A 25,264-nucleotide genomic window follows, 5' to 3' on the forward strand; every position below is an offset into this window, starting at 1 on the left:
GTACCTGTTGTTTCTTTCAACATTATAGAATGCTTATATACAAATGCACATAAACTTTATTGAAAGTTCAGATTACTGAACTTTACTGAACATTACACTGAAATGTTGAATTGTAGCACAGCTGGGGTAAGGATAAGAGAGTGGCAGGAAAAACAATTCTCTCAAAAATGATCTTGTTATGTGCTATATTAAAAAGCTACTACAGTCATGCGCCAGGTAACGATATTTCAATCAATGATGGACTGCATATACAACGATGGTCCCATAAGATAATAATGGAGCTAAAAATCCCTATCACCTAGTGACATCGTAATGTTACAGCACACACAATACCAGACAATAATGTCCTAGTCCTTTGCATATTCATTGATCACTCCCTCACTCACCCAGAGCAACTTCCAGTCTTCCAAGCTCCATTCACAATAAGTGGCCTATACAGGTGTGCCATTTTTTTAAAATCTTTTACACCATATTTTTATTGTACCTTTTCTATGTTTAGATCAACAAACATTTCCCATTGTGTTACAATTGCCTATAGTATGTATAGTATCAGTACAGCTTGTAGCTTAGGAGCAGTAAGTTATACCATATAGACTCGGTGTGTAGTAAGCTGTACCATCTAGGTTCGTGGAAGTGCACTCTTAGGATGTTTGCACAATGATGAAATAGCCTAATGATACATTTCTCAGAACATATCCCTATCGTTAAATGACGCATGACTGCACTTCAACACTCAGTTTTGTATCCTCCTCATCAAAGAGATTTCACTTGAAGTAAGCTCCCCCACACATAGCCTGTTAACTTTTGGTTTTAAAAACATGTCCCTCTATTTTTAAAACCTGAATGTTATCACTTTCGAGCTAACAAGGACTTAATAATTTTTTAAGGCTAAACTTCGTACAAAAACTAAGAAGTGCTTGAAAGATATTATTAAAGTTAAGCAAAAGTAAAAAAAGAGAAAAGAAAAAAAACAAGATAAAATAGTAGTGGTAGGTTTCGAACAATATATTTAAATAAAAAGTATAGTTTCATTTTTTTTCCCTGATGCCTAAATCATTTAATAGGTAATTAAATGCTAAGAACTTTGTGAAAAGAAAAAAAAAAAAAGGCACAATACAGCAGATTTCATCAATAAAGGCAATTCATTTTGAAATCCGTGAAGCAGCTGGCTTCAAAATATTCTACAATTACAGATTATATTTTTAATTTCAGCCACACTCTGGCAAATGCACACCAATGCCTAGGAAGGAATGAGAAATTCACAAGAACTAAAAATCACTGTCCAAATCTCTGTTAAACTGATAAACTGTAAAGAATCATAGAGAAATGTAAAGCCATTATTCACACGGTCAACTGAATTCTTGCTCATCAATAGAAACAAAATATCTCCGAAGTTAAGACTGTTCCAGTTCCAGTATTTACAATTGGTTCCTTAGAATGGTCATAATGATAACTACATATACATCTCTCATCTTAACTCTTGTATTAAACTGTATTGCTAATTTGTCAATATTTTAAAAGTCCATTAGCAAGTTAGATCCAAATCCTACACTTCTAAAAATTACTATATAAAATGTAATGGTTTTATACCCTTGCCTTTCATCTTCTATGCCAAGGTATTAATAGATAATAGTTTGTTATGCTCAAAGCAGAATTATTCAAAATTAAATTTAAGATGGAAAGCAGAATGTTTATCTATCAAATAGTACATTAAACTTTTAGGTATTTTATCACATGTAATTTTTGACTGGTTAGCAGGCCATTTAAGCATACAAGGAAAATCAGTGTTGGTTAGCCAAAGAGTATGTGCATTTTAAATATAATCATCAACCCCAGAGAAATAATTTCTTTAAAAAGTGCACAAGTATTTCAAAACCACAAGTTATAGATTTTTTTAAAAAATGGTAACAATGATAAAGTATTAAAAATAATTTTTTTTTAAATTGTATTCTTAGTAATTTCTATGGTTTTACCATCAATATTTATACCAAAAAGAAAGGATGATGGGCTGTGGCCTTTAATTCCTAATTAGCATTATGTATGGTGTTAAAACAGTGAATCCAAGCCACAGTCAGCATCAGGAACTTTGGATTCACTCTGCATTTGGATTCTGGGGTATTATTTATATTTACAAATGCTATTATCTTTGTCTAAAAGCTAACCAACCAATAAAGAAGAGTTAGTCTGTGCAATGCAAATAGACTAGTCTAGATGCAACCCAGTCAAGGTGTGCATATACCTTTTTTGTTTCTTTTTTAACTTTTCTTCTTCATACCTTGGTAAGGAAGAGTTATTTCAGTAAATACATGTCATAAAGATAAACAAAAACTCAAAAAAGACACTAAAAGTAAAATCATTTAAGTTTGCAGGCAAAACCAAAAATGTTTAATATAATAATACAAAAAAAAAAAAATCAAAACTAACTTAAGAAATGTGGCTTTGACACATTAAACATATTAAACCCTCAGATTAATAGAACAATGGAACTTTTTCACAGTATATCACCGTGATACTCGAGTATTTATATTAAAAGCCTCTACCAAGATCTTTTAAAAGTTAGAAGTAAATTTGGTAAACACGGTAAATTTCAGTCATGGAAAGTATTAAAGGCTATGCTGATCTAAATAGTATTTTATTACTCTAGTAATATTATTCAATGTCATGATGAGCTTTTACTCAAATCAGGAGAGGAGCATGTCCAAATTTGGAGAATGTTGTTTAGTATTGACCCATCAGAAAATCATCTCTCAGACTGTAACCAGTCTTTACAAATATAAATGAATCACAACCAGAAATAATTCTTATTTCTTCAACTGACTAACTGAAGAAAATGGTGACTTATGGGCAAGGTGTTGGAAAATGGCTTCTTCATCTTTTATTTTGTTACAAAAACAAGAGAAGTTACAAAATATTTATAATATATGAAGTGAACAAAAATGAGTATTAAAAATATTTACCTCTTGCACAACAAAATATAAAGATCCAACACAATTAAAGAAATAAAATGAAACATACTGTTTTATGCATTCTGGTATGCCAACATACTCCATGGGGACAAGTTCCGCTAGTTCTGCCAAATTAAAGACGTATCTAATTTTTTGGCTGAATTTTGAGCTATGGAAGAAAATAAAAATAATTACCTCAACATGTCTGACCAACAGAACTGACAAGAAATTCATATAAGAAGTTTGTGTTTCTGCTTTCTTAAAAAGGCAGTAACATTCAGAAAATTACCTAATAAACGGTCTTGTAACAGCCAGAAGTGTTCTGATAAACCAAGAGGGATGTACTATGATTAGAGATTTTAGGTTTTTCCGTAATCTGGAGTTAAAAAAGAAAGAAACATTTAAAAAACTCTACAAATTCTAATGCTAGAAGAAATCAATTAGGATATGGAAGTTTATACAAAAAATTGAAAATCCCTGCCCCAAGAGTTCTTATTTAGCGTGATATTACTTCAAAGACAAGAAAATGAACTCTTGAATTCTGATGGTTCCTCCTACTGCTATAAAATAAACTTTACTTCATTTGGCTAAATTTATTTATTAAAAAAAATTTTTTTTCCTTTATTGGTTTTAGAGAGAGAGGAAGTGAGAGGGAGAGAGAGATACATCGATTGGCTGCCTCCTGCATGCCCCCCACTGGGGATTGGGCCCACAACCTGGGCATGTGTCCTGACCGGAAATTGAACCGGTGACCTATTATTGGTGCATGGGTTGATGCTCAACCACTGAGCCACACTGGCCAGACCATTTGGCTAAATTTATGTATAGTCTATTGTTAAATGTGTCCTAGCATGCATTCACTTGTCTTTAGGACATTGTCAATCAAGGGTAGAGGCTAATACTGAGTACAGAAGTAAACTGTTTACATTTTCCAGGACTGGGGGAGACTGGTACTAATTTCAACACCATGAAAGGCACTGTGCAAGCAGAAAGTTGGGAGTAGAGATCACCACAGTAACAGGCAGCATAAATTAGATCTCATGCTTTCTTACAAAGCTTAAAATTTTTATTAAAAATTAAAGGCATTATTCTAGACAACTTAAAATGACCAAATAACTTTTATCACACATATTTCACACTTAAGTAAAATGATCATTAAGGATCTTTTTAAAAAACCACAAGAGCCCTGGCCAGTTTGATTCAGCGGTTAGAGCGTCGGCCTGCGGTCCTGAGAGACCCGGGTTCGGTTCCCGCTAAGGGCGCGTACCTCGGTTGCAGTTTGTCCCTGGCCCTGGTCGGTTGTGCGGGTGGCAGCCACTCGATATGTTCCTTTCACATCGATGTTTCTCTCTCTCTCTGTTCCTCTCTCTCCCTCCCACTCTACCTGAACAACAACAAAAACAAAACAAAACAAAAAAAACACAAGAACCAAGTAATGGTTAGGTATGAAGATAAACCTATTAATGGGTCTAAGTTGATTAAACTATTTCAAATTAGCTATGGTCAAATCAAACCAATCAGAGGAAAGAAGTTCCTTCTATTAGCATGGATGACTAACTTCCAATAGACTATATTTCTGGAACTCATTCCAAAGAAAGATTACAGCTAAATAAGCACCTTAACATAAAATATGCTCACAATATAAATTAGGCAAAACTCAGAAGGTAATAAAATAAAAAACGTACTAAGTTCTCCATCCTTTTCCAAAATGTAAATTATTGAAAAATGTTCAATGTAGTATAAATTAAGGAGAAATAAAGGGTTATTATGTAAGTCTATTTTAAGGAATTAAAGTTATTCTTTTTTTTTTTTAATTCTCACTTGAGGATATTGTTTTCTATTTATCTTCAAATAGAATGGGAGAGGAGGGAGGGAGGAAGGGAGGGAGAGACGGGGAAGAGAGAAAGAAAGAAACATTGACGTGAGAGAGACACATTGACTGGTTGCCTCTCACACAACCCGACCAGGGCCGGGGATGAACCATAACCAAGGTACGTGCCCTTGACTGGAATCGAACTGGTGGCTCATTGGTCTGCAGGCCAATCCTCTAACCACTGAGCTAAACTGGCCAGGGCAGTTTTGATCTGTTTTATAAAGAATAACCTTTATGGGCCCTGTGGACCAATGAGTCACATGTTTGATTGCGGTCAAGGGCACATACCTCGGTTGTGGTTTGTCCCCGGCCCTAATTGGGCCATGCGGGAGGCAGCCACTTGATATGTCCTTTTCACGTTGATGTTTCTCTCTCTCTCTTTCTCTCCCTCCCTCCCACTCTATCTGAACAACAACAACAACAAAAAAATGGAGAAATGTCCTCGGGTGAGCATAAAAAAAAACAGATCAAAACTAATTTCCTTCTTAACATTCTAAATACTGTCTTGAGAAAACAGAAACTTTCTGTGAAATTAATAAATGTAATTTAGGAAGTGTACACATGGTGCCTTTAAGTGGCAATAGAAAATAATCTAATGAGATCATTATAAAAATTATTCAGACTAGCTCTCAACTTGTATTTATAGTACCTTCTATCAATTTGCTGATAGCATTTCCTGAGCCATCCCAGACTGGGCATTTTTCTTCGAGTTGTTGCACCATTTAAATAAACTATCATGTAGTTTTCTGCTACTAACAGCTCCAAAGTGCCAATAACATACCTGTAAAAACAAATTAAAGCCTTAAATAATAGTTTTGCAGAACCAAACTAGGTTATCCAAATTATACAGTTTCCTTCCCTCCCCTTCGAGGATAACAAAAACAATTAAAGTAGTAGTTGGTATAATGACTATTTTTAAAAGAGTTCTTATCTTTTATTTATTTGTTTTATAAAATTAACTACTGAGGTAACATTGATTTATCTTTTATTTTATTTATTAACTCACCCGAGGATATTTTTCCATTAATTTTCAGAGAGTGGAAAGGAGGGAGGAGTGGAGGTGGAGAAAGACAGAAAGAGAGAGAGAAACATCGATGTGTGAGAGAGAGACACATTGATTGGTTGCTTCCTACAGGACCCCAACTTGGGCCAGGGATCAAACCTGCAACCCAGGTGTGTGCTTGCCCAGAGTCTAACGTGAGCCCCTTCAGTTTGTGGGCTGACACTCTTAACTGCTGAGCCAAACTGGACAGGGCTGATTATCTTTTAGACATACCTTTTAAAATGTTTACAGATGAAACAACATGATGTCTGGTATTTGCTTCAAAATTATACATTGGGGGAAGTATAAATTATGAGAATGAAGTATAAATTGATAATTGTGGAATTGGGTGATTGGTACAGAAAGATTCAATATACTGCTCTCTACCTTTGTATAAGTTTGAAATTTTCCACAATTAAGTTTTTAAAAACTGCACTAATTTGAGAAGTACAGTGACTGTGGAGATACAATAGAATTGGGTCAGCTTAGTTATATTTGGCTTTTTGAGGACAGATGTAATTTAGTCATATAATTTTAAGGTAAAAAAAAGTCCCTTCTTTATACTTAATGTGTCCTCAAATGTAAAATAAAGAAGTTGCAACAGATAATCTGAAATATCCCTTCCAGTGATATTTGAATCTGGGATATTTATATTTTATATTTTTTACCCCTCTAAACTTTACTTCCCTAAATTGAACATCTAATTAACTCAAGACTTCTGTCCAAACATTTTTGTGACGATATACATACTTAAAGAGATTGTCCATCAGGTATCTATAGTTAGGTTGACCACTTTCAGGCATAAAACAGACAGCAAACACAACAATGGCATTTAATCCATCCCCATAATATCCTGAAAAGAAACCAAAGATAAATCACCAGCATGATTTTACACTGAAGATTTTTCAGAGACTATATTTATGGTTAAGAGTAGAGTAGTTTACCTTCCACAAATTGCTAAACCAAAAAGTTTTTGTGTTTTTTTTTCTAGATTTTTAAATTCCTTCTTGTCAAAAAGACAGCAATAAAATTTGAAGAGGAAAGGGTGGGCATAAAAATCAGAAACCCACTTAAACAAGCATAATCAGAAAGCCAGACTTATTTTCACAAGTAGACAAGTACAGTGCTATAATCCAAGCAGACATGACACAACAATATCTGCAATAAAACATTCTTATGCAACTAAGGTTAAAGTGGCTGCATTTAAAGAGTTACATTCAACAATGCCTAGCATTTTGTAGACTTTAGGGTATTAATACCTAAGAAAAAGATCACATCTCTGACATAATTCTATGTAAAACAGTACTAAAATGTATATATTTTAATTGTAATCTCTAGATATTAAGCTGTATCCAACAACAAATATTTTTGCTTTAACTTTTATTTCTATTGTTTACAAACATGCACTAAAAAGGTTTGAACATTTCAAATGCATTAGAATCTTAACTATCTTTCTTAATCCCATAGTTGTACAACATATTTATAATAAGTTCAGTAGGATACCATGGCCATAATTATTGTCCTGTAAGAAAAATAAAGTATTATTTCTGAGAAATATTGTGTGTAAACATGAGCTAGATCTCACAACCTACTTTTTATGAACTAGCTGAATTAATGAGCCTGTGGACTTCTTGGTCCAGATTATCCTGTGTTTTTTTTTTCACCTGAATAAGATTAAATTAGGCAGAATATTGTAATTGCAAATATTCAAGTGATCTGCTCTCAGATGAATGAAGATTATAGAAATAAGCAGAGGGATGAATTTGACAGAGTAAATTAAGTGGAAATAATTCTACATGAAAAAAAAACAATCAGCTTGACCTATGTTGTCCCTTGCCTGCATTAGGAGTAGTTCAGGTAACATGACATACTCTACAGAGTGAGTTGAATTTTGGCCACCACTAATATTCTGGCACTATTTACACAATGCCGAGGTAAACTTCTATATACAGCACAGACTGACAGAAGTTGTAATTGTACTTCATAGTTTTACCTATTTGACTTGTAAATTTCTTAAGGGAAGGGACAAAGACATATTTTTGTCTATGTCAAATATGCCAAGTAGGTAGGTACTCCACAAAAATGTGGAATGAACTTATTTTCTACTTTGTAGTAAAGATGAATAATTTGTTCAGGGTTTTAAGGTAAATTAGGAGTCATGGTTTAAAAAGCCAGGTTTTACTTATATCCACAAAAGACTACACAAGAATATTCATGGCAGTTTTAGTCATAATAGCTCAAACTGGAAACAACTCACGTGTCCATCAAAAGAAGAATGGACACGCAAACTGGTTTATCCATGCAATGGAAAGCCACTCAGCAGTATAAAGAAATAAACTATGGATGCTTGCAACTACATTAATGAATCTTGAAAACATTATGCTGAGCAAAAGTAGACCAAAGAGTGTACATCACATGACTCCAATTATATGAAATTCTAGAACAGGCACAACTAATTATGGGGGTAGATGCTAGAATAGTGGTTACTGGAGAGGTAATCCTTGGGAGGGAGTATTAGAGAATTTTCTGAGGCAATGAAAATGTTCTATATGCCTAAGCGTGTTGGCTATATGGGTATATATGGTTATATGGGTATTTGTCAAAACTCATTAAACTGTACACTGAAGATCAGAACATTTATAAGTGAAATAAAATAAGTCAGACAGAATAAAGACAAATATGATATCACTTATATGTGGAATCTAAAAAAGCTGAACTCACAGAAACGGAAACAGAGACTAGAATGGTGGTTCTGAGGGGCTCGGGGAAAAAGGGAGATGTGTCAAAGGGTACAAACTTCCAATCAGAAGATGAATAAGCTCTGAGAACGTAATGTACAGCATGGCGACAACAGTTAATAATTCTGTATTATGTATTTGAAAGTTGCTAAGAAAGTAGATTTTAAATGTTCTTACCATAAAAAAGAAATGATAATGATGTGATCTGATGCAGGTGCTAGCTAAGGCTATGATGGTAATCACTCTACAGTATACAAGTGTATCATATCAACATGCTGTACACCTTAAACTTATAATACAATGTTACACGTCAATTATATCTAAATCAAGCTGGAAAAAAAAAGAGAAATTTGCAAATGCTGCAAAAAATGGATTAGAATATTTCACTGCATATAAATTATAAATGGATAAAAAGGGGAGAAAGTCTCAGTTTTGGGGGTGTCAAGGGATAGGGTGGGAGGGAAAGTTCTCAATGCATACTCTTAGACCTTTTGAACTTACTATGTGCATGTATTAATGATTTTTTAAATGTTGGTTTAGATATTTTTACTTCAAACCTGTTATATTACTAAAATGACATGATAAATGTTTATTATTATTTTAAAATTGTGTAACATCTCAAGGGAGAGTTTCTTTAAGCATTAGGTTTCTGATATTGCATTAAAAAATCTGAACAATCTTTGATAACTCTTACCTCCATGACTGATAACTTTTTTATAGGGTTCAATGGCCTTCATATCAACCCTGTGGTCCTGCTCTCCAATTCTGAACATACGCCAGCGTCGTCCATCTTCTTTTTCCTCTGCTGCTGTGTATTCGGTAATTGAGCCTTTCCTAATTACTTCAGTAGTTTTGGGTTTTGGAAGATCATCTGTCAAAATAAAAGGTTTTTGAATCCCAAACTGTTATTTACACCACAAAATAAAATTACATGTTAACCACTTTGCTATTTAATTAGAATGTTTGGAGAATTTTTCATTATACTTTCTGTGAAATTTTAAATATTTTTTCCACAATAGAAGGAAAGGCTTGCTCTTGATATAAAGTCATTTTATGCTTTTGGAAATAATGGTTCTTCACCTTCTTTTCTTTGGCTTAATTCAGAAAGTACAAGGTATATCCATATGTTCAGAAAAGATGATGCATACTGCCATCAAAATCGTAGTACACTGGCCCTACAATGCCTTTCCAGAGTCTGTTTATAACAAGATTCTCTTTGACAGTTGTCAAGACTACAGGTTACTTAATTACCTGGGAGCCAAATGGTTTTTTGCTGTTGTTGAGCACAAAAATCATTCCCCAAACATTATGATACCAGTAGTAAGTGGTTAACTAGTCATGATTATTTCTCATTTAATCAGTTTTTTAAGCAGAAATTTATTGATAATATTCTGAAGTATACATGCAAAAATATATTTTAAATTGACATTAACCAAAGCATAAGCACCAATGATTAGGTATAATTTATATTTCAAGATTGCATTTTAGCTGATTTTTAATGATGTAATGATTTTCAAAATTTTAGTATCACAGTCCTTACCAAAAGATGGGGGGGAGGGGAAACCTACTGCATGTTAGTTGTTTGTTTCCAAGATAAAGCAGTTAACGGAAAATATCCTTCCAGGAAATGACTAGAGCAGCATTAAAGAAAGAAGAGACAAAACACATAGGCAGAAAACTATTTCAGTATCTTTATAAAATATTGCTTTTACTGGACTGCTTATTGAACCAGTATACAGGGAAGAAAAAAGGAACAAAAAGTATAGCACATCAAGGATCTTAGCCTTCACTGCAGATAATATACTTAGTGCTAAACACTGCTTTGAAGTAAAAATCATTTTAAAGATGTAATACATATGCATATAAATTATTAACAATACAAGGACACTGTAGACAACAACTATATAATTATAGAAAGCATGAGAAGCAAAACACATGCACATTCCTTTGGATTCCAAATAACAAATGATGAGGAATATAAAGCTGGGGCTAGACCATACATCAATTCAAGCTGGTTATTTTAAAAGTACAGCACTATTAGCAAACCTGTTTAAAAAAAGTCACCCTCAAGAAACTCCTTTAGAACTCCCTCTCTGCAAACCCTACTACTTTTAGCACATCTCCTAAATTATGTCTCCTCAAAGCTTTTTTTAGCTGATCAATTGAACATAAGAATATGGTATAATTATCAGTAATATTTTGGGAGTGACCATGAAAAATACAACTTTATAGCACCGGGTAATTAAAGAGAGAAAAAAAAATAAAGCCACCTGTGTAATCTACTATAAATAGTTTGAAAGCCATGAGAATATTCAGTATTAGAAGAATTTCATATCTTAGTAAAAAAAAAATATATGAACTATAAAGAATATTATATTTCAACAATATCCCTTACTTAATCATTCATTTAATTGGTTTCATGATCAAGTTTTAAGTTTTCCCATAATGAGAATGCCATTACAAAAACATGTATGTATATAAAGACAAACATTCATTAATAAAAGTCAGATAAAAACAATGAAACATTTACCTTCCCACTCAAACTCATTACTGTTCTCTGATGGTGTATCTAAGCCATCTAAGTCAATCTCCCCACTTTCATCCAAATCATCTGACAACACAGAACCATCACTAGGATCCAGGGTCAGGCTAATGTCTGGAGCCATGAGTTTCTTTCTTACTTTATTTCCATTAACTTCTAGTGAGCCTGGAATGGGTAAACCAAATGAAAGATGTATCAGAAGAAATGTTTAAACGCCCACTGCTTCATCCTTAGGAAAAATAACATTAATTAAACAATCCCAAAGCACTAATTTACAACTTTGGATTTTGATCACTGTTGCTTCTATATCATGGCAAGATGATGTATCCCAGCAAGGATATGTCTTTTCAGAGGTAGATCTTTTGCCCGGCCAGTGTGGCTCAGTGGTTGAGCATCAACCCATGCATCAAGAGGGCATGGGTTTGATTCCCAGTCAGGGCACATGCCTGGGTTGTGGGCTCGATCCGCAGTAGGGGGCATGTAGGAGGCAGCCAATCGATGGTTCTCACTCACATTAATGTTTCTCTTTCTCCTTCTCCCTTCCTCTCTCTCTAAAAATCAATAAAAAAATATTTTTAAAAAACAGAGGCAGATCTCATGAAGTCACCTCTTATTACTAAAAATGATCTCCTCTCATCCCTTTAGTGTAGACATTTCCAAAAACCTCCAAAGTATTCCAAAAATTCTTTCCTCAACATTCAACTTATCCTTTGGCTCCCTATGATGAAACAAACACTGAGTATAGTTTTTTCCTTTACAAAGAAATGTGTTAAAAAATAGCACAAAGTCAGCCTGAGGACCAAAGAGTCTTGGGTTCAATTCCTGGTCAAGGGCACATACCTTAGTTATGGGTTCAATCCCTGGCCCTGGTCAGGGTCGTGAGGAGGCAACAAATCAATGTGTTTCTCTCACATCAATGTTTCTCTCTCCCCCTCCCTCTCACTCTATCTGGAAAAAAAAAAATCAATGGAAAAATACCCTCAGGTAAGGATTAAAAAAATAATAATAATAATAAGGACAAAGTCTGTCATTTTTCTGAAACTGAAAAGTGTCATGTTCTTACCAGGCTGGCTCTCTGGTCCAGTTACAGTTAATATATCTGCTTCAATACTATCATCTTCTGGTAAAGGTCTAGAAGACATAGTTTTTAACCAAGAAATTAAAAAAAATTTTTTTTAAGTTCAAAGCTCTAATAAAAATAGCTTATAAAAACAATTATGTAGAAAGCTCATTTTACAAACCACTTTTAAAGAAAATATTTTCAGACTGTCAGAGTTTACTTACTTAGTTATATAAGTAAGACAGAAAAGTAAGATATAAATTCCTCATGTAACTGCCCTTAAATACAACTATAAAACAAATAAAAATAATAAACACCAAATAAAATTCAAATGCATGAATTTAATATGATGTATGATACAATGTATGATGAAACTAAATTGTTACTCCCAATGAGAATATAGTAATGACAGCTACAATTCTTTTGAGCATTAGCATTTCCATATTACTATTAGCATTCAGTATTCCCACCAGTCCCTTGCAACTGCTAAGGAACCTTACTGTGTGCACTGGATGGTTTTCTGACCATGATGGCATGGAAACATCATTTTCATATAAGGCCTGCAAACCATCATGCTGCATGTCTTAGAGTGATGTGTCAATTATTTCTCAATAAAATTGGAAATAAAAATAAGATTTGTCTTTGCTCTTTTTCTGTCAACCCAACTGGTGCCAATACAATTGTAAATACAAATGCAAATCTATCAAGGTAGCTGGCCAGATGATTTAGAAAATCCTTACTTACTTATCTGATAAGTTTTTTTTCCTTAAAATAAAAGCAGAAAATTAAGTCCAATATTCATTTAATATGTGACATCACAATAAAGAAATTTTGAAGTTTTATCTTAAATTTGTTTTCATTTAAAAGCATTGCTCACATTGGAAAATCTTCATCTTGCCACTCTTCCTTGAGTTCTACACCTTCCATCCTCAGCTTGGACTCAATGTCAACTACAAACTCCTGATAATCCAGAGAGCCAATGTCCTGTGGAAAGAGAAAAAAAGTACAACAACGTATTTTTCATTTTACTTTTTCACTGGTTGAAAAAGTACAATAATCTTATAGCTCACACCTCTAGCTTTAGCTGAATGGTCTGGTCATGAAATCAATTCATTGGGTTGTAACTACCATTTATAAAGAAATTTGAATAGAAAGTAGAGTGTATATATATCTACATGTATATATTTGTTTTTAGTTGCAAAAATGCATACTATGGGCTGTGATTTAAACAGGGGGTGGGGTTAGGCAAGGAATAAGAGTAAATAAATAGGTTCTCTACTCAAGACCCATAAATTTTCTGTCCTCTGGATAGCAACTGATTCTAGAAAGTGAACACTAGTAAATAGTACTTACACTCCCATGATTCAGCAGAGCCAAGTGGTGTGCTGTCCTTTAGATTTCCTTTTCAATAGTTTCAACACCAGTTTCTGAGCCACTTAAAGACTGTCAGCAAATGAATGATGCTGCATTTTGATTTGCTTCGTATCTATACCAAGATATTCTCCTATATAGTTCAGCATAAGTTTTCAGACACTGAACTTAGTGAATACTTTTGTTTATGTAACTACATGTTTTAACTTAAGTCATACACTTCAGTTTTTTTCCAAGGAAGAATGTGGGTTCCAATATCCTCATTTTACAAAGTGAGGAACTTGGAGATTGTTTTGGTTGATAGAATAAGAAATAGAGGTTTAAATATATTATTTAAGAAGTCATGAAGATCAAATGGTTAACAATGCAACAAAAATTATGACAACTTTAGGGGACAAGAGATTTAAATGAGTATATTTAGTTCACTTACATCAGAGTAAGTCAACAGATTTCTAAATCTTTCTAACCCCTTTGACTTTTAAAACCACACATGAATAACCTTTAAAAATACATATCAAATAAAACAAATGGTGCAAGCCATTCACATTCACTTAAATTAGTCTTCTAAAACAAAGATGTGGTCATGTTTTATGGTTGCATTATCTGCTATGTCATTATAATACTAAAAAATAAAGGCACAAAGTTGTACCAAAAAAAGCATCATATTCTAGAACAACAATATTACATTGGAAATTTTCTGAGATGTTCGATTTCACATAATGAACTACATTCATATCTGCTAAGACTGGATGGAGGCTTTCCTATTTATGCTCAAAGGAAGGCTTCAAACATTCTCAAAAGGTATAAATTTTTGCGGACCCAACTGTTAACATGGAAAAATAGTAATGCTGTCTTTCCCTCACTGACATATTTGTTTTGAAAAGTTAGTTAATTTATACATAGGAGTAAGGCATTTTTAATTCTCTGGGAAAACAGTGAGCTAGGCAATTTTGAGAAATAAAAAACACACTTAAAATGCAATAATCGTGATCCATTTCGCAGCTTCTCTATTTCTAATACATAGCCTACACTTTATTTTGAGAGAGAGAGAGGAAGGGAGAGAGATATAAACATTGATGTGAGAAACATCGATTGTCTGCCTTCTGCACACCCCCTACTGGGGATTGAGCCTGCAACCCAGGCATGTGCCCTGACCAGCAATGGAACCAGGACTTCTTGGTCCACGGGAAGTCGCTCAATCCGGCTGGGCATATAGGCTATACTTTAAAGTAATCAACATACATCTTCAATGATCACTTCACAGGTTGTTCTGATAGCAACTTTTCCTCTTTGTAGAGGAAAATAAACAAAAAAGGGATACCTACGTTAACAACCTTTTCTACTTAGAATACAGTACTAGTAAAAAAAAAAACCCAAAACAAATTATGCCCCAAAGCCCAAACACTCATAACTCTATTACTCTAGAGTTATGCTCAAATGAGGCAGAAACATTCTGTTATTAAAGGTTGAAAACTGATAGTCTTTTTCAAATTTTTAACTCACTATACTTCTCAATGCTTTTTAAAAAATTTTTATTGAATTTACCTGATATTCACTTTAAAATGAACTAATATATTTCCCTATATTCAATAATCACAAAGCTTTCTATTATTTTGTCTTTTTTACTGGGTGTTGGAAAAATATCAGGGTGTTCTGAATATCTTTCTCGAATATCCCACATACTCAGAAAAATATTTCAAAATAAAAGCAGTGACTGCAAGTTGTTACTACTATATTCCCAACATCTAGCACAGTGCCTGGTACAGAACAGGCCTGTAAATATTAGTTTAATAAGTAAGTATTTAATTGTAAAGGCTGGATAGAAAGCCTTTGTTTTGCTCAACCTATTAGGCTTCTTTTTTTTAAAAATTAAATTTATTGGGGTGACATTAGTTAATAAGATCATATAGCTTTCAAGTATACATTTCTATGATACATTATCTGTATATTGCGTTGTATACCTACCACTCAAACAAAGTCAAATCATCTCCCATCACCATGTATTTGGCCCCTTTGCCTTTTACTACTCCCTTCCCTCTGGAAACTACCATACTATTCTCTGTCTATGAGTTTCAGTTTCATATCCTGCATATGAGTGAAATCACATAGTACTTAGCTTTTCCTGACTGACTGACTTCACTCAGCATAATATTCTCAAGATCCATCCATGTTGTCACAAATGGTAGCATTTTATCTCTTCTTATGGCTGAGTAGTATTACATAGCATATATGTACCACATCTTCTTTATCCAATCCTCTATCAAAGAATGCTTTGGTTGTCTTCATGTCTTGGCCACTGTTGAAATGGAGTGCATATATCTTTGCAAATGTTTTCAAGTAGATAGCCAGAAGAGAAATTGCTGGGTCATATAGTAACTCTATTCTTAATTTTTGAGGAACTGCCATACTGTTTTCCATAGTTGCTGTACCAGTTTATATTCCCACCAGCAGTGAATTATGATTCCTTCTTCTCCACAACACCTTCAACACTTGTTATTACTTGTCTTGTTTATAACAACCATTCTAACAGGTATGAGGTGGTATCTCATTGTAGTTTTGATTTGCATTTCCCTAATGGCTAGTGAAGCTGAGCATCTTTTCATATAATAACTGTTGGCCATTTGTATGTCTTCTTGGGAGAAGTATCTGTTTAGGTCCTCTGCCAATTTTTTTTTTTAAAGCCTCACCCAAGGATATTTTTACATTTTATCTGCAGACAGAGTAGGAGGGAAGGAGGAAGAGAGAGAGAGAGGGAGAGAGAGAGAAACATCAATGTGAGACACATTAACTGGCTGCCACCCGCATGACCCCAACCAGGGCCAGGGACGAACCGCAACTGAAATACATGCTCTTGGCTGGAACTGAACCCAGGACTCTTTAGTTTGTGGGCCAGTGCTCTAACCACTGAGCAAAACTGGCCAGGGCTCTGCCCATTTTTAAATTGGATTGTTTGTTTGTTTGGTGTTAAGTTCTTTATATATTTTGGATAATAATGCCTTGTCAGAGCTGTTGTTTGCAAATATCATCTCCCATTTAGTTGGTTGCCTTTTTGTTTTGTTGTTGGTTTCTTTTGCAATGCAGAAGCTTTTTAGTTTGATATAGTCCCATTCATATATTTTTGCCTTTACTTCCCTTGCCTTTGGGGTCAAATTCATAAAATGTTCTCTACAACCAAGGTCCATAATACCTGTGTTTTCTTCTATGTAATTTATTGTTTCAGATCTTATATTTTTGTCTTTAATCCATTTTGAATTAGTTTTTGTACGTGGGGACAAACTGTAATCTAGTTTCATCGTTTTGCATGTGGCTTTCCAATTTTCCCAGTACCATTTATTAAAGAGGCTTTCTTTTCTCCATTTTGTGTTTTTGGCTCTTTTGTCAAAAATTATTTGCCCATATACATCTGCTTTTATTTCTGGGCTCTCAATTCTATTCCATTGGTCCGTGCATCTGTTCTGCCAATACCATGTTATTTTTATTATCACAGCTCTGTAGTATAATTAGAAGTCAGGTAGTGTGATACCTCCAGCTTCATTCTTTTCTTCTCAGGATTGCTTTGGCTATTTGAGGTCTTTTGTAATTCCATACAAATCTGTTAATTTTTTTGTTCTACTTCTTTAAAATATGATATTGGGATTTTGATGAAGGTTGCATTAAATCTGTATATTGCTCTGGGTAATATGGGCATTTTAACTATGCTGATTTTTCCAATCCTTGAACACGGAATATCTTTCCATTTCATTGTATCTTTTTCAATCTCTTTGTAGTTTTCATTAAATACATCCTTCACATCCTTTAAGTTTATTCTTAGGTATTTTATTCTTTTTGTTATAATTGTAAAAGAAAAATTTTTTTCATTTTTCTGAAGTTTTGTTCAAACATACAGAAAAGCAGTGGATTTTTGTACACCAATCCTGCAACATTACTGTATTTATTTATTGTTTCTAATAGTTTTTCAGTGGAGTCTTTAGCGTTGTCTATGTACAGAATCATGTTATCAACAAAAAGTGACACTTTTACTTCTTCATTCCCGATTTGGATGCCTTTTATTTTTTCTCTTGCCTGACTGCTCTGGCTAGGACTTCCAGGACTATGCTGAGAAAGAATGGTGAGAGTGGGCATCCTTGTCTTGTTCCTGATTTTAGAGGAAAAGCCTTCCATATTTTCCCATTGAGTATGATACTAGCTGAGGGTTTGTCATACATGGCCTTTAATATGTTGAGGTACTTCCCTTCAATACCCATTTATTGTGTGTTTTAATTATAAATGGATGTTGTATCTAATCAAATGATTTTTTTGCATCTATTGATAAGATCATATGATTTTTATCCTTTGTTTTGTTAATGTGGTGTATTACATTGATTAATTTGCATATGTTGAACCATCCTTGTGTCCCCGGATTGAACCGTGCTTGATCATGATGTATTATTTTTTAATGTATTGCTGTATTTGATTAGGATTTGTTTTGTTTAGGATTTTTGCATCTGTATTCATCAGAGATATCAGTCTGTAATTTTCTTTTGTGTGTGTTATGCTTGCCAGGTTTCGATACCAGGGATATGTTATTAGTCTCATAAAATGTGTTAGGAAGTACTGCCTCTTCTTCAGTTTTATGGAAGAATATGAGAAGACTAGGTGTTAAATCTTCTTTGAATGTTTGATAGAATTCACTAGTGAAGCCATCTGGTCCTGGACTTTTATTTTTGGGGAGGTTTTTGACGGTTGTTTCAATTTCCTCACTGTTGATCAGTCTATTTAGATTGTCCAGTTCTTTATGATTCAGTTTAGGAAGGTTATATATTTCTAGGAATTTATCAATTTCTTCTAGGTTACTGAATTTAGTGGCATATAGTCTTTCATATATTACTAGTATAATCTTTTGTATATCTGTGATGTCTTATTTTTCTTAGGCCTTCTGTTGTTTTACCTCTCGAAAAGTACAATAAAAATATTTGGGGCAATCTACATACAGACAACATCAATTTCTGTTGGTAAAATTATTCCTTGTTTGTAAGAGAAAATATATAGAAATTCTGGAAGACAAACCATGTTGTTCAGCTGCTTTACCCCTTATCATTAGAGAATAGCCCCATTAAAGAATGCAGACTGGTGCAGCCACTATAGAAAACAGTAAGGAGTTTCCTCAAAAAATTCAAAATGGAACTGCCGTTTGACCCAGTGATCCCATTTTTGGGAATATATCCTAAGAATCCCGAAACACCAATGAGAAAGAATACATGCACCTCTATGTTCATAGGGGCACTATTTACAATAATTAAGATCTGGCCCTGGCCAGTTTGGCTCAGCGGTTAGAGTGTCGGCCCATGGATCGGAGAGACCCGGGTTCGGTTCCCACTAAGGGCACACCTCGGTTGCAGTTTGTCCCTGCTGGGTTGGGGTTGTGTGGGTGGCGACCACTTAATGTGTCTCTCTCACGTCGATGTTTCTCTCTCTCTCTCTTCCTCCCTCTCTCCCTCCTGCTCTATCTGAAGATAAATGCAAAAATGTCCCCAGGTGAGGATAAACAAACAAACAAAAAAACAATAACTAAGATCTGGAAACAGCCCAACGTCACATCAGTAGATGAGTGGATAAAAAAGGTGTGGTACCTTTACACAATGGAATACTATGCAGCTATAAAAAAAGAAGGATCTCTTACCCCTTGAGACAGCATGGAGGGACCTGGAGAGTATTACACTAAGTGAAATAAGCCAGTCATAGAAAGACAAGTATCACATGATCACACTTATAGGCAGAATCTAATGAACAAAATAAACTGACGAACAAAAAAGATCCAGAGACATGGCAGCAGGGAACAGACTGATGAACCTCAGAGGGAAGGGGGGTGGGGTGGGTGGGAAGAGAGAAACCAAAGGACTTATATGCATAAATGCAAAACCAATGGTGAAGGCAGAGAGAGGCAGGAGCAGGGAGGGGTAGTCAATGGTGGGCAAAAGAGGGGACATCTGTAATACTTTCAACAATAAAGATAAAAAAAAGAAAGCCCCACTAAATATAAAGAGTCTGAGTATTTCGGCTCTCTCAGCCAATTCACTCAATTTTTACTTTAATTATATTAAATCATGTAATGTTAATACACCACAGGACATAAACATGGATATTTAGTTTGGGGATAATTAAATAAACTAGTTAAACAGATCTAGGAGGAGAGATACAGATATATTCACTCAAGCACTTCATCACGAACTTCAGGAGGAAAAAGACACTAGGTAGATAAAAACAGTTGAAATAATTGAGTACTGTTCTTGGAAGCACTTTATCAGCAGCTCTAAGAACAGGAAACAAACAAGAAAGGAACAATATAAGCACAACCACTTTGAAGGAAACCAGGATATTGCTGACTTGCAAGTTAACTGTGGCTGCTTCCCATTTTTTTTTTTTTTTTTTTTTGTTAATCCTCACTGGAGGATATTTTTCCATTGATTTTTAGAGAGGGGAATAGAGGGAGGGGTGAGAAGAGAGAAAGACACACACACACACACACACACACACACACACACTGATGTGAAAAAGATACATTGATTGGCTGCCCCATGAAAGAGACACATCTATTGGTTGCCTCTCACATGAGCCCCAATTGGGGCGGGGATCAAACCTGCAACCCAGGTATGTGCCCTTGGCCTGGAATTGAACCTTCAACTCTTGGTCTGAGGGCTGACACTCTAACCCCTGAGCCACACCAGCTAGAGCTGCTTCCCATTAAAAAAAAAAAAAATCCTCCCTTGAGCCCTGGCCATTTTGACTCAGTGGTTAGAGCATCGGCCCGCAGACTGGAGAGTCCCGGGTTCGGTTCCCACTAAGGGCATGTACCTTGGTTGCAGTTCATCCCTGGTCCCTATTGGGGTCATGTGGGTGGCAACCAATCGATGTGTCTCTCTCAGGTAGATGCTTCTCTCTTCCTTCCTCTCTCCCCACCTCCGGCTCTATCTGAAGATAAATGCAGAAAATGTCCTCAAGTGAGGATAAAAAAAAAACCCCAAAATCCTCACTTGAGGCTCTTTTTCCATTTATCTTCAGATAGAGAGAGAAACATCACGTGAGAGACACATCGATTGGTTGCCTCCCCAAAAACTGCGACCAGGGACGGGGACCAAACCGCAACCGAGGTAGGTGCCCTTGGCTGGAATAGAATTTGACTCTTTGGTCTTCGGGCTGACCCTCTTACTGCTGAACCAAACCAGCCAGGGCTGCTTCCCATTTTTTGTTCATAGACTTTGTAAATTAGAATGGGGGAGGGGGAAGGAATGAGGACATAAGACTTATTTTAAATAACCCAATACAACAGGAATAACCTGATTTCTCAACAGACTTATGGTAGTTATGACATGTCATTATGTATTTCAATTATGAATGGAGGTCACAGAGATAAATTCAAACCATTCACCTTAGTAAGGTTAAAAATCAAGGAGATAATGGATTTCCTTCTAACACAGCTTCACAACCAAGAAGGGGATTTCCCCATGAAGCTTAGCAATTTAAGCAAAAATTAAATATTAAGATCATATTTAGAACTGTCTGAATTATAATTTTACATGGTAACTTACTACTATGTAGCTTAACATTGCTGTTGGAATAGGTGCTAGCAACCACATCTATGCTGAAATTAATTACAGTTGGCAGAAGGAAATGCCTAGGCAAGCCTTTTCACTTCCTCATTTAAACGAAAGGAATTCATTCTAAATATTTATGTTCACTTTTTCCTACAGGAAAATAATTCAGGTCATCATACATGTTTATGTAAATCACCATGCAACTCTGGAAAAATCCTATATGCTTTCTTGTCATTGCTTCCTTGAGAGCAAGGTCATGTAGGTTTTTAAGAATGAAATGACACAATGTCACCTCATACCCGTTAGAGTAACTATTATCTATCTAGAGTGACTATTGTAAGACAAGAAATAACAAGTGTTAGGGAAGATGTAGAGAATAAAGAATGTTTGCACACTGTTGGTGAGAATGTAAACTGGTGCAGCCAACATGGAAAATAGTGTAAGGTTCTTTAAAAAATTAAAAGTAGAACTACCATATGATTTGGCAATTCCACTTCTGGGTATTTATTTATCCAAAGGAAACTAATAGCCAAATATGGATGTCACTTAAGCGTCCATCAATGGATGAATGGATAAAGAAAATGTGGTATGTGTGTGTTCATTATTCAGCCACAAAAACGAAGATCTTGTCATTTGCAACAACATGGATAGACCTAGAGGGCACTATGCTAAGTGAAATAACTCAGACAAAAAAGACAAATACTGTATGATCTCACATGTGGGATCTAAAAAGCAACAAAAAATAAATAAAATAAAAACTGAGCTCATAATACAGAGAAAAGGTTGATGAGGGGTAGGAGTGAGAAGTAGGGGTGAGATGGGGTGAGGGATAAAATGAGTGAAGGGGGTCAAAAGGTACACATTTCTAGTTATAAAATAAGTAAGTCCTGGGGATGTAATGTATAGCAGGGTGACAATAAATAATACTTATCACATATTTGAAAGTTGCTAAGAGAGATGATAAATGTTTTCATCACAAGAAATATTTTTTTGTAACTGTGCGTCATGTTGGATATTAACTAGACTTAACTATAGTGATCATTTCACAATATATACAAATGTCAAATCATGTTGTGCATCTGAAACTAGTATGCCCTATATGTCAATTATATATCCATTAAAACAAAGAATGACATGAGATATTCTATCAGAAATGTTAAAAAATTCAAGAGAAATCACAATGGTGCTGACTTTTCTCAAAATTGTGAAAATAAAGCAAGGGATAATTATCCCACCTATAAAAGTCACGTTTATTAAATTACTAGAAAGCAGACTACAATGGAGATGCTGAGACCTTTAAAATTATTAAAGTCTAGCCCTGGCTGATTTGGGTCAGCAGTTAAAGCGTCGGCCCATGACTAGAGAGTCCTGGGTTTGGTTTCGCTAAGGGCATGAACCTCGGTTGCAGTTTGTCCCAGGCTCCCGTTGGTTGTGTGGGTGGCAACCACTTGATGTGTCTGTCTCCTGATGTTTCTTTCTTCCTCCCTCCCTCCCTCCCGCTCTACCTGAAGATAATTGCAAAAATGTCCTTGAGTGAGGATTAAAAAAAAAAAAAAGAAAATTAAAGTCTAATAACTGACCCGTAACACTTTGTTGTAGGTACAGATATTATAATTTTGGAATATTACTGTCATATTATACTAGTATTCCGCTTTACAGGATGTAAGCTCAACAAGGCGTCTTTCAACCCACTGCCAGCCAAGGTTAATTTATCAGATCTGGCTAAATATACTACTTCCTTTCTTAGATGCCTTCCTTCCTCACAGCTCCTTCTTACCAGAATTACTCCTGATGGAATGAACAGAACTACTTTTCCAGAGTGCTTTTCACCTTTACTAACCACTTGCACATTCATCATTTCTTATGTTCCAATCAACGATTTTGTGAGGTATAAAACACTGGTGTTATTATCCTCATTTTATTTGATATATGAAGCACATGACACTGCATTCTGGTTCCCAGACCGAGACTGTTTCTAATACAGCAGTGTCTCCAGTTCATGGGCAACTTTATACAGAATAAGCCTGTAATGCCATATTTGGTTACACTTACTTAGCGTCAAAAGTCCAATAATGCCTAACGACTACAATACGGACTTAGGATGATCCAGTTCAAGTTCCATGTTTGTAGAAGTGGACTGGTAATACTTCTTGTCTAAGCCCAACAATATTAGGTTGAAATAGAGAAGACTGTGAAGACTAAGAATTCGAGTTCTGAGAAAATGTAAAATGACCAGAAAGGAGGAGGAGGAGGACGAGGTGTGTAAGATCATCAAGAAAACAATCTGCAGGGTAACTAAACTGGGTAACGTCAGTTACAATCTTGAGGAATCTAATCATTTACAAATTGCAGAATTACAAACTATCAGAGAAATAATACGTTTAACTTAAAAAAGTAAGAAATTAAGCATTAGGAGAAAAATAGCTCCTAATAAAAAAAAAAAAAAAGGCGAGAATGAAAAAAGCAACACCAAAATGCAATCCCACACTACAACTACGCGGAAGGCGCTCTGATTACCTAGATGCTAACACCACAAAAGCTGGGCTCTCAAAGATCTCTCAGGACAGACAAGGGACGTTTCAAAGCAACGTAATAGAACCAAATAACGTTTTTATTTAACACGAGGTGACCTAGTAGATCTCCAGTGGCATCAGATGCACCCAGTAAACCCAAACCATTTTTGCCAGGTATTCAGGCAAAAGGTAGCATCTGAATCAAAGCAGAAACCCGGCTTTTCACGTACGAAGGTCTATTCAAGCCCAGATCACAAGTGCCGCTTCCGCGTTTATTCTCCGAGGGTACAGGCATATCAGAAGTCCAACTTTCTTTGTTCTGCACCGGGACGCGGGCTGGTCATAAACAGGGGGCCAACGTGGCCCAGTCACCGCACCCAGACCGGGGTGTGTGCTGGGGGGTGAGGAGACAGGTTCCAGCCGGAGCACAACCTCCACAAACGGAAAAGGGGGTGGAGGGCAAGGACAGCAGACGCGCACCGGAGCCGAGCCAAGGGCGGGGGCCTACGCTGGGCGGGGATCCGGGAAGCGCCTGCGGCAGGTTCCATGGCGCCCCCCCCACAAAGGATAAGCCTCTAGGCTTCCTCTCTTTGGCCTTCCAGGGACACGCGCCCCTCAGACGCTCGCCCCTAGGCTTGCTCCCAGCCGGCACCCGCCGCGCCCAGCCTTCCCGGGCCGCACTCACCCCGGAGGAAGCCTTGGCCCCCTCGTCTTCTTCGCCCCTCCAGGCCGGCGACGTGGGGCTGACGGCCAGGTCGCAGAAGGTAGCGCCGAGCGGAGCCCGCTCCCCTCGGACCGCAGTGGAGCCCCGGGCCCAGGACCCGGTCACAGATACAGATGTAGCGGCAGCGGCGTAGCTGACCCGGATGCAGAGAGCAGCCCTGGCGGAAGTGACTTCCTCCCGACCTTCGGCAGGCGCGGCATCGGCGGGGGCGGGGCCGAGGGCGGGACAGGAGCGGGGCGGGGGCGGGGTCAGAGGCGTTTTCTTGAAACCCCCTCCCACGCCCTCTCCGCCGTCTTGGACTAACGCCTGCGCATGCGCCGCGTGGCCGCTGTACATTCCTGCTGGGCTGGCGGGTCCTGTTGGCACCTTCTTGGGGGCGCTTCTGAGGCTGCAGGCGCATCCTCGATCTACACTACAGTGACTGTGTATTATAAAAAAAAAATAAAATGAGGGGAGGAAAGGTATCAGGTCTCATTTGGGGAACTAGACCTCAGAAGAATCCAGAGTTTGGTAAAACTCATTAATGAACAGCTTGACTACACTAAATTCTCAAAGTGTATGTAGGTAGCGATCAATTTATTATTTTTTAAAATTTCTAGTTAGTTGTGAACCCGAAGAACATTTTATCGTTATAACCAGTGGCCATTAATTACGAGTAAAATTTCCATAGAGATTTCTAAATGCTTACTCTCCATTTCTGCACTATCCTTACCGCAAAGTAACAGCCAGTTTTCTGAAGGGCCCAGGTCTGTAGATCATACTTTGACTAGTAACCCTGCTCTACAGCTTCAAGGAAATAGGTTTAGTTTGGAGAACAGGATAATCCCTCTCAGAAATCTCACTAAATCCCTACAAAGGACCGGCAGTCTACTCAAGGAATGGTGG

The 25,264-nt window shown here is 36.3% G+C and overlaps 1 protein-coding gene across 8 annotated transcripts in view; it reads right to left on the bottom strand.

Annotated features, from left to right (window-relative positions):
- The window catches only part of BNIP2 (BCL2 interacting protein 2), a 38,232-nt gene extending 13,588 nt beyond the window's left edge, over positions 1-24,644 (bottom strand). For 2 of the 8 annotated variants that reach the window (XM_036258783.1, XM_036258773.1), the window contains exons 1-9: positions 24,341-24,644; positions 13,078-13,184; positions 12,204-12,271; positions 11,129-11,305; positions 9,293-9,469; positions 6,611-6,713; positions 5,468-5,599; positions 3,235-3,321; positions 3,016-3,114 (exon numbers count right to left, since the gene is read on the bottom strand). In XM_036258783.1, the coding sequence (XP_036114676.1) occupies positions 3,016-3,114; positions 3,235-3,321; positions 5,468-5,599; positions 6,611-6,713; positions 9,293-9,469; positions 11,129-11,305; positions 12,204-12,271; positions 13,078-13,127 (893 nt within the window). In that variant the 5' untranslated portion in view covers positions 13,128-13,184; positions 24,341-24,644. Of the gene's footprint in view, positions 1-2,239; positions 2,276-3,015; positions 3,115-3,234; positions 3,322-5,467; positions 5,600-6,610; positions 6,714-9,292; positions 9,470-11,128; positions 11,306-12,203; positions 12,272-13,077; positions 13,185-24,340 lie in introns of all 8 variants that reach the window. The other 6 variants (XM_036258766.1, XM_036258826.1, XM_036258792.1 and 3 more) reach the window with 6 other exon arrangements.
- Positions 24,645-25,264: the final 620 nt, after the last annotated feature.

The sequence above is a fragment of the Molossus molossus genome, unplaced genomic scaffold (genome assembly GCF_014108415.1).
Source record: "Molossus molossus isolate mMolMol1 unplaced genomic scaffold, mMolMol1.p scaffold_m16_p_1, whole genome shotgun sequence".
Taxonomy (NCBI): Eukaryota; Metazoa; Chordata; class Mammalia; order Chiroptera; family Molossidae; genus Molossus; species Molossus molossus.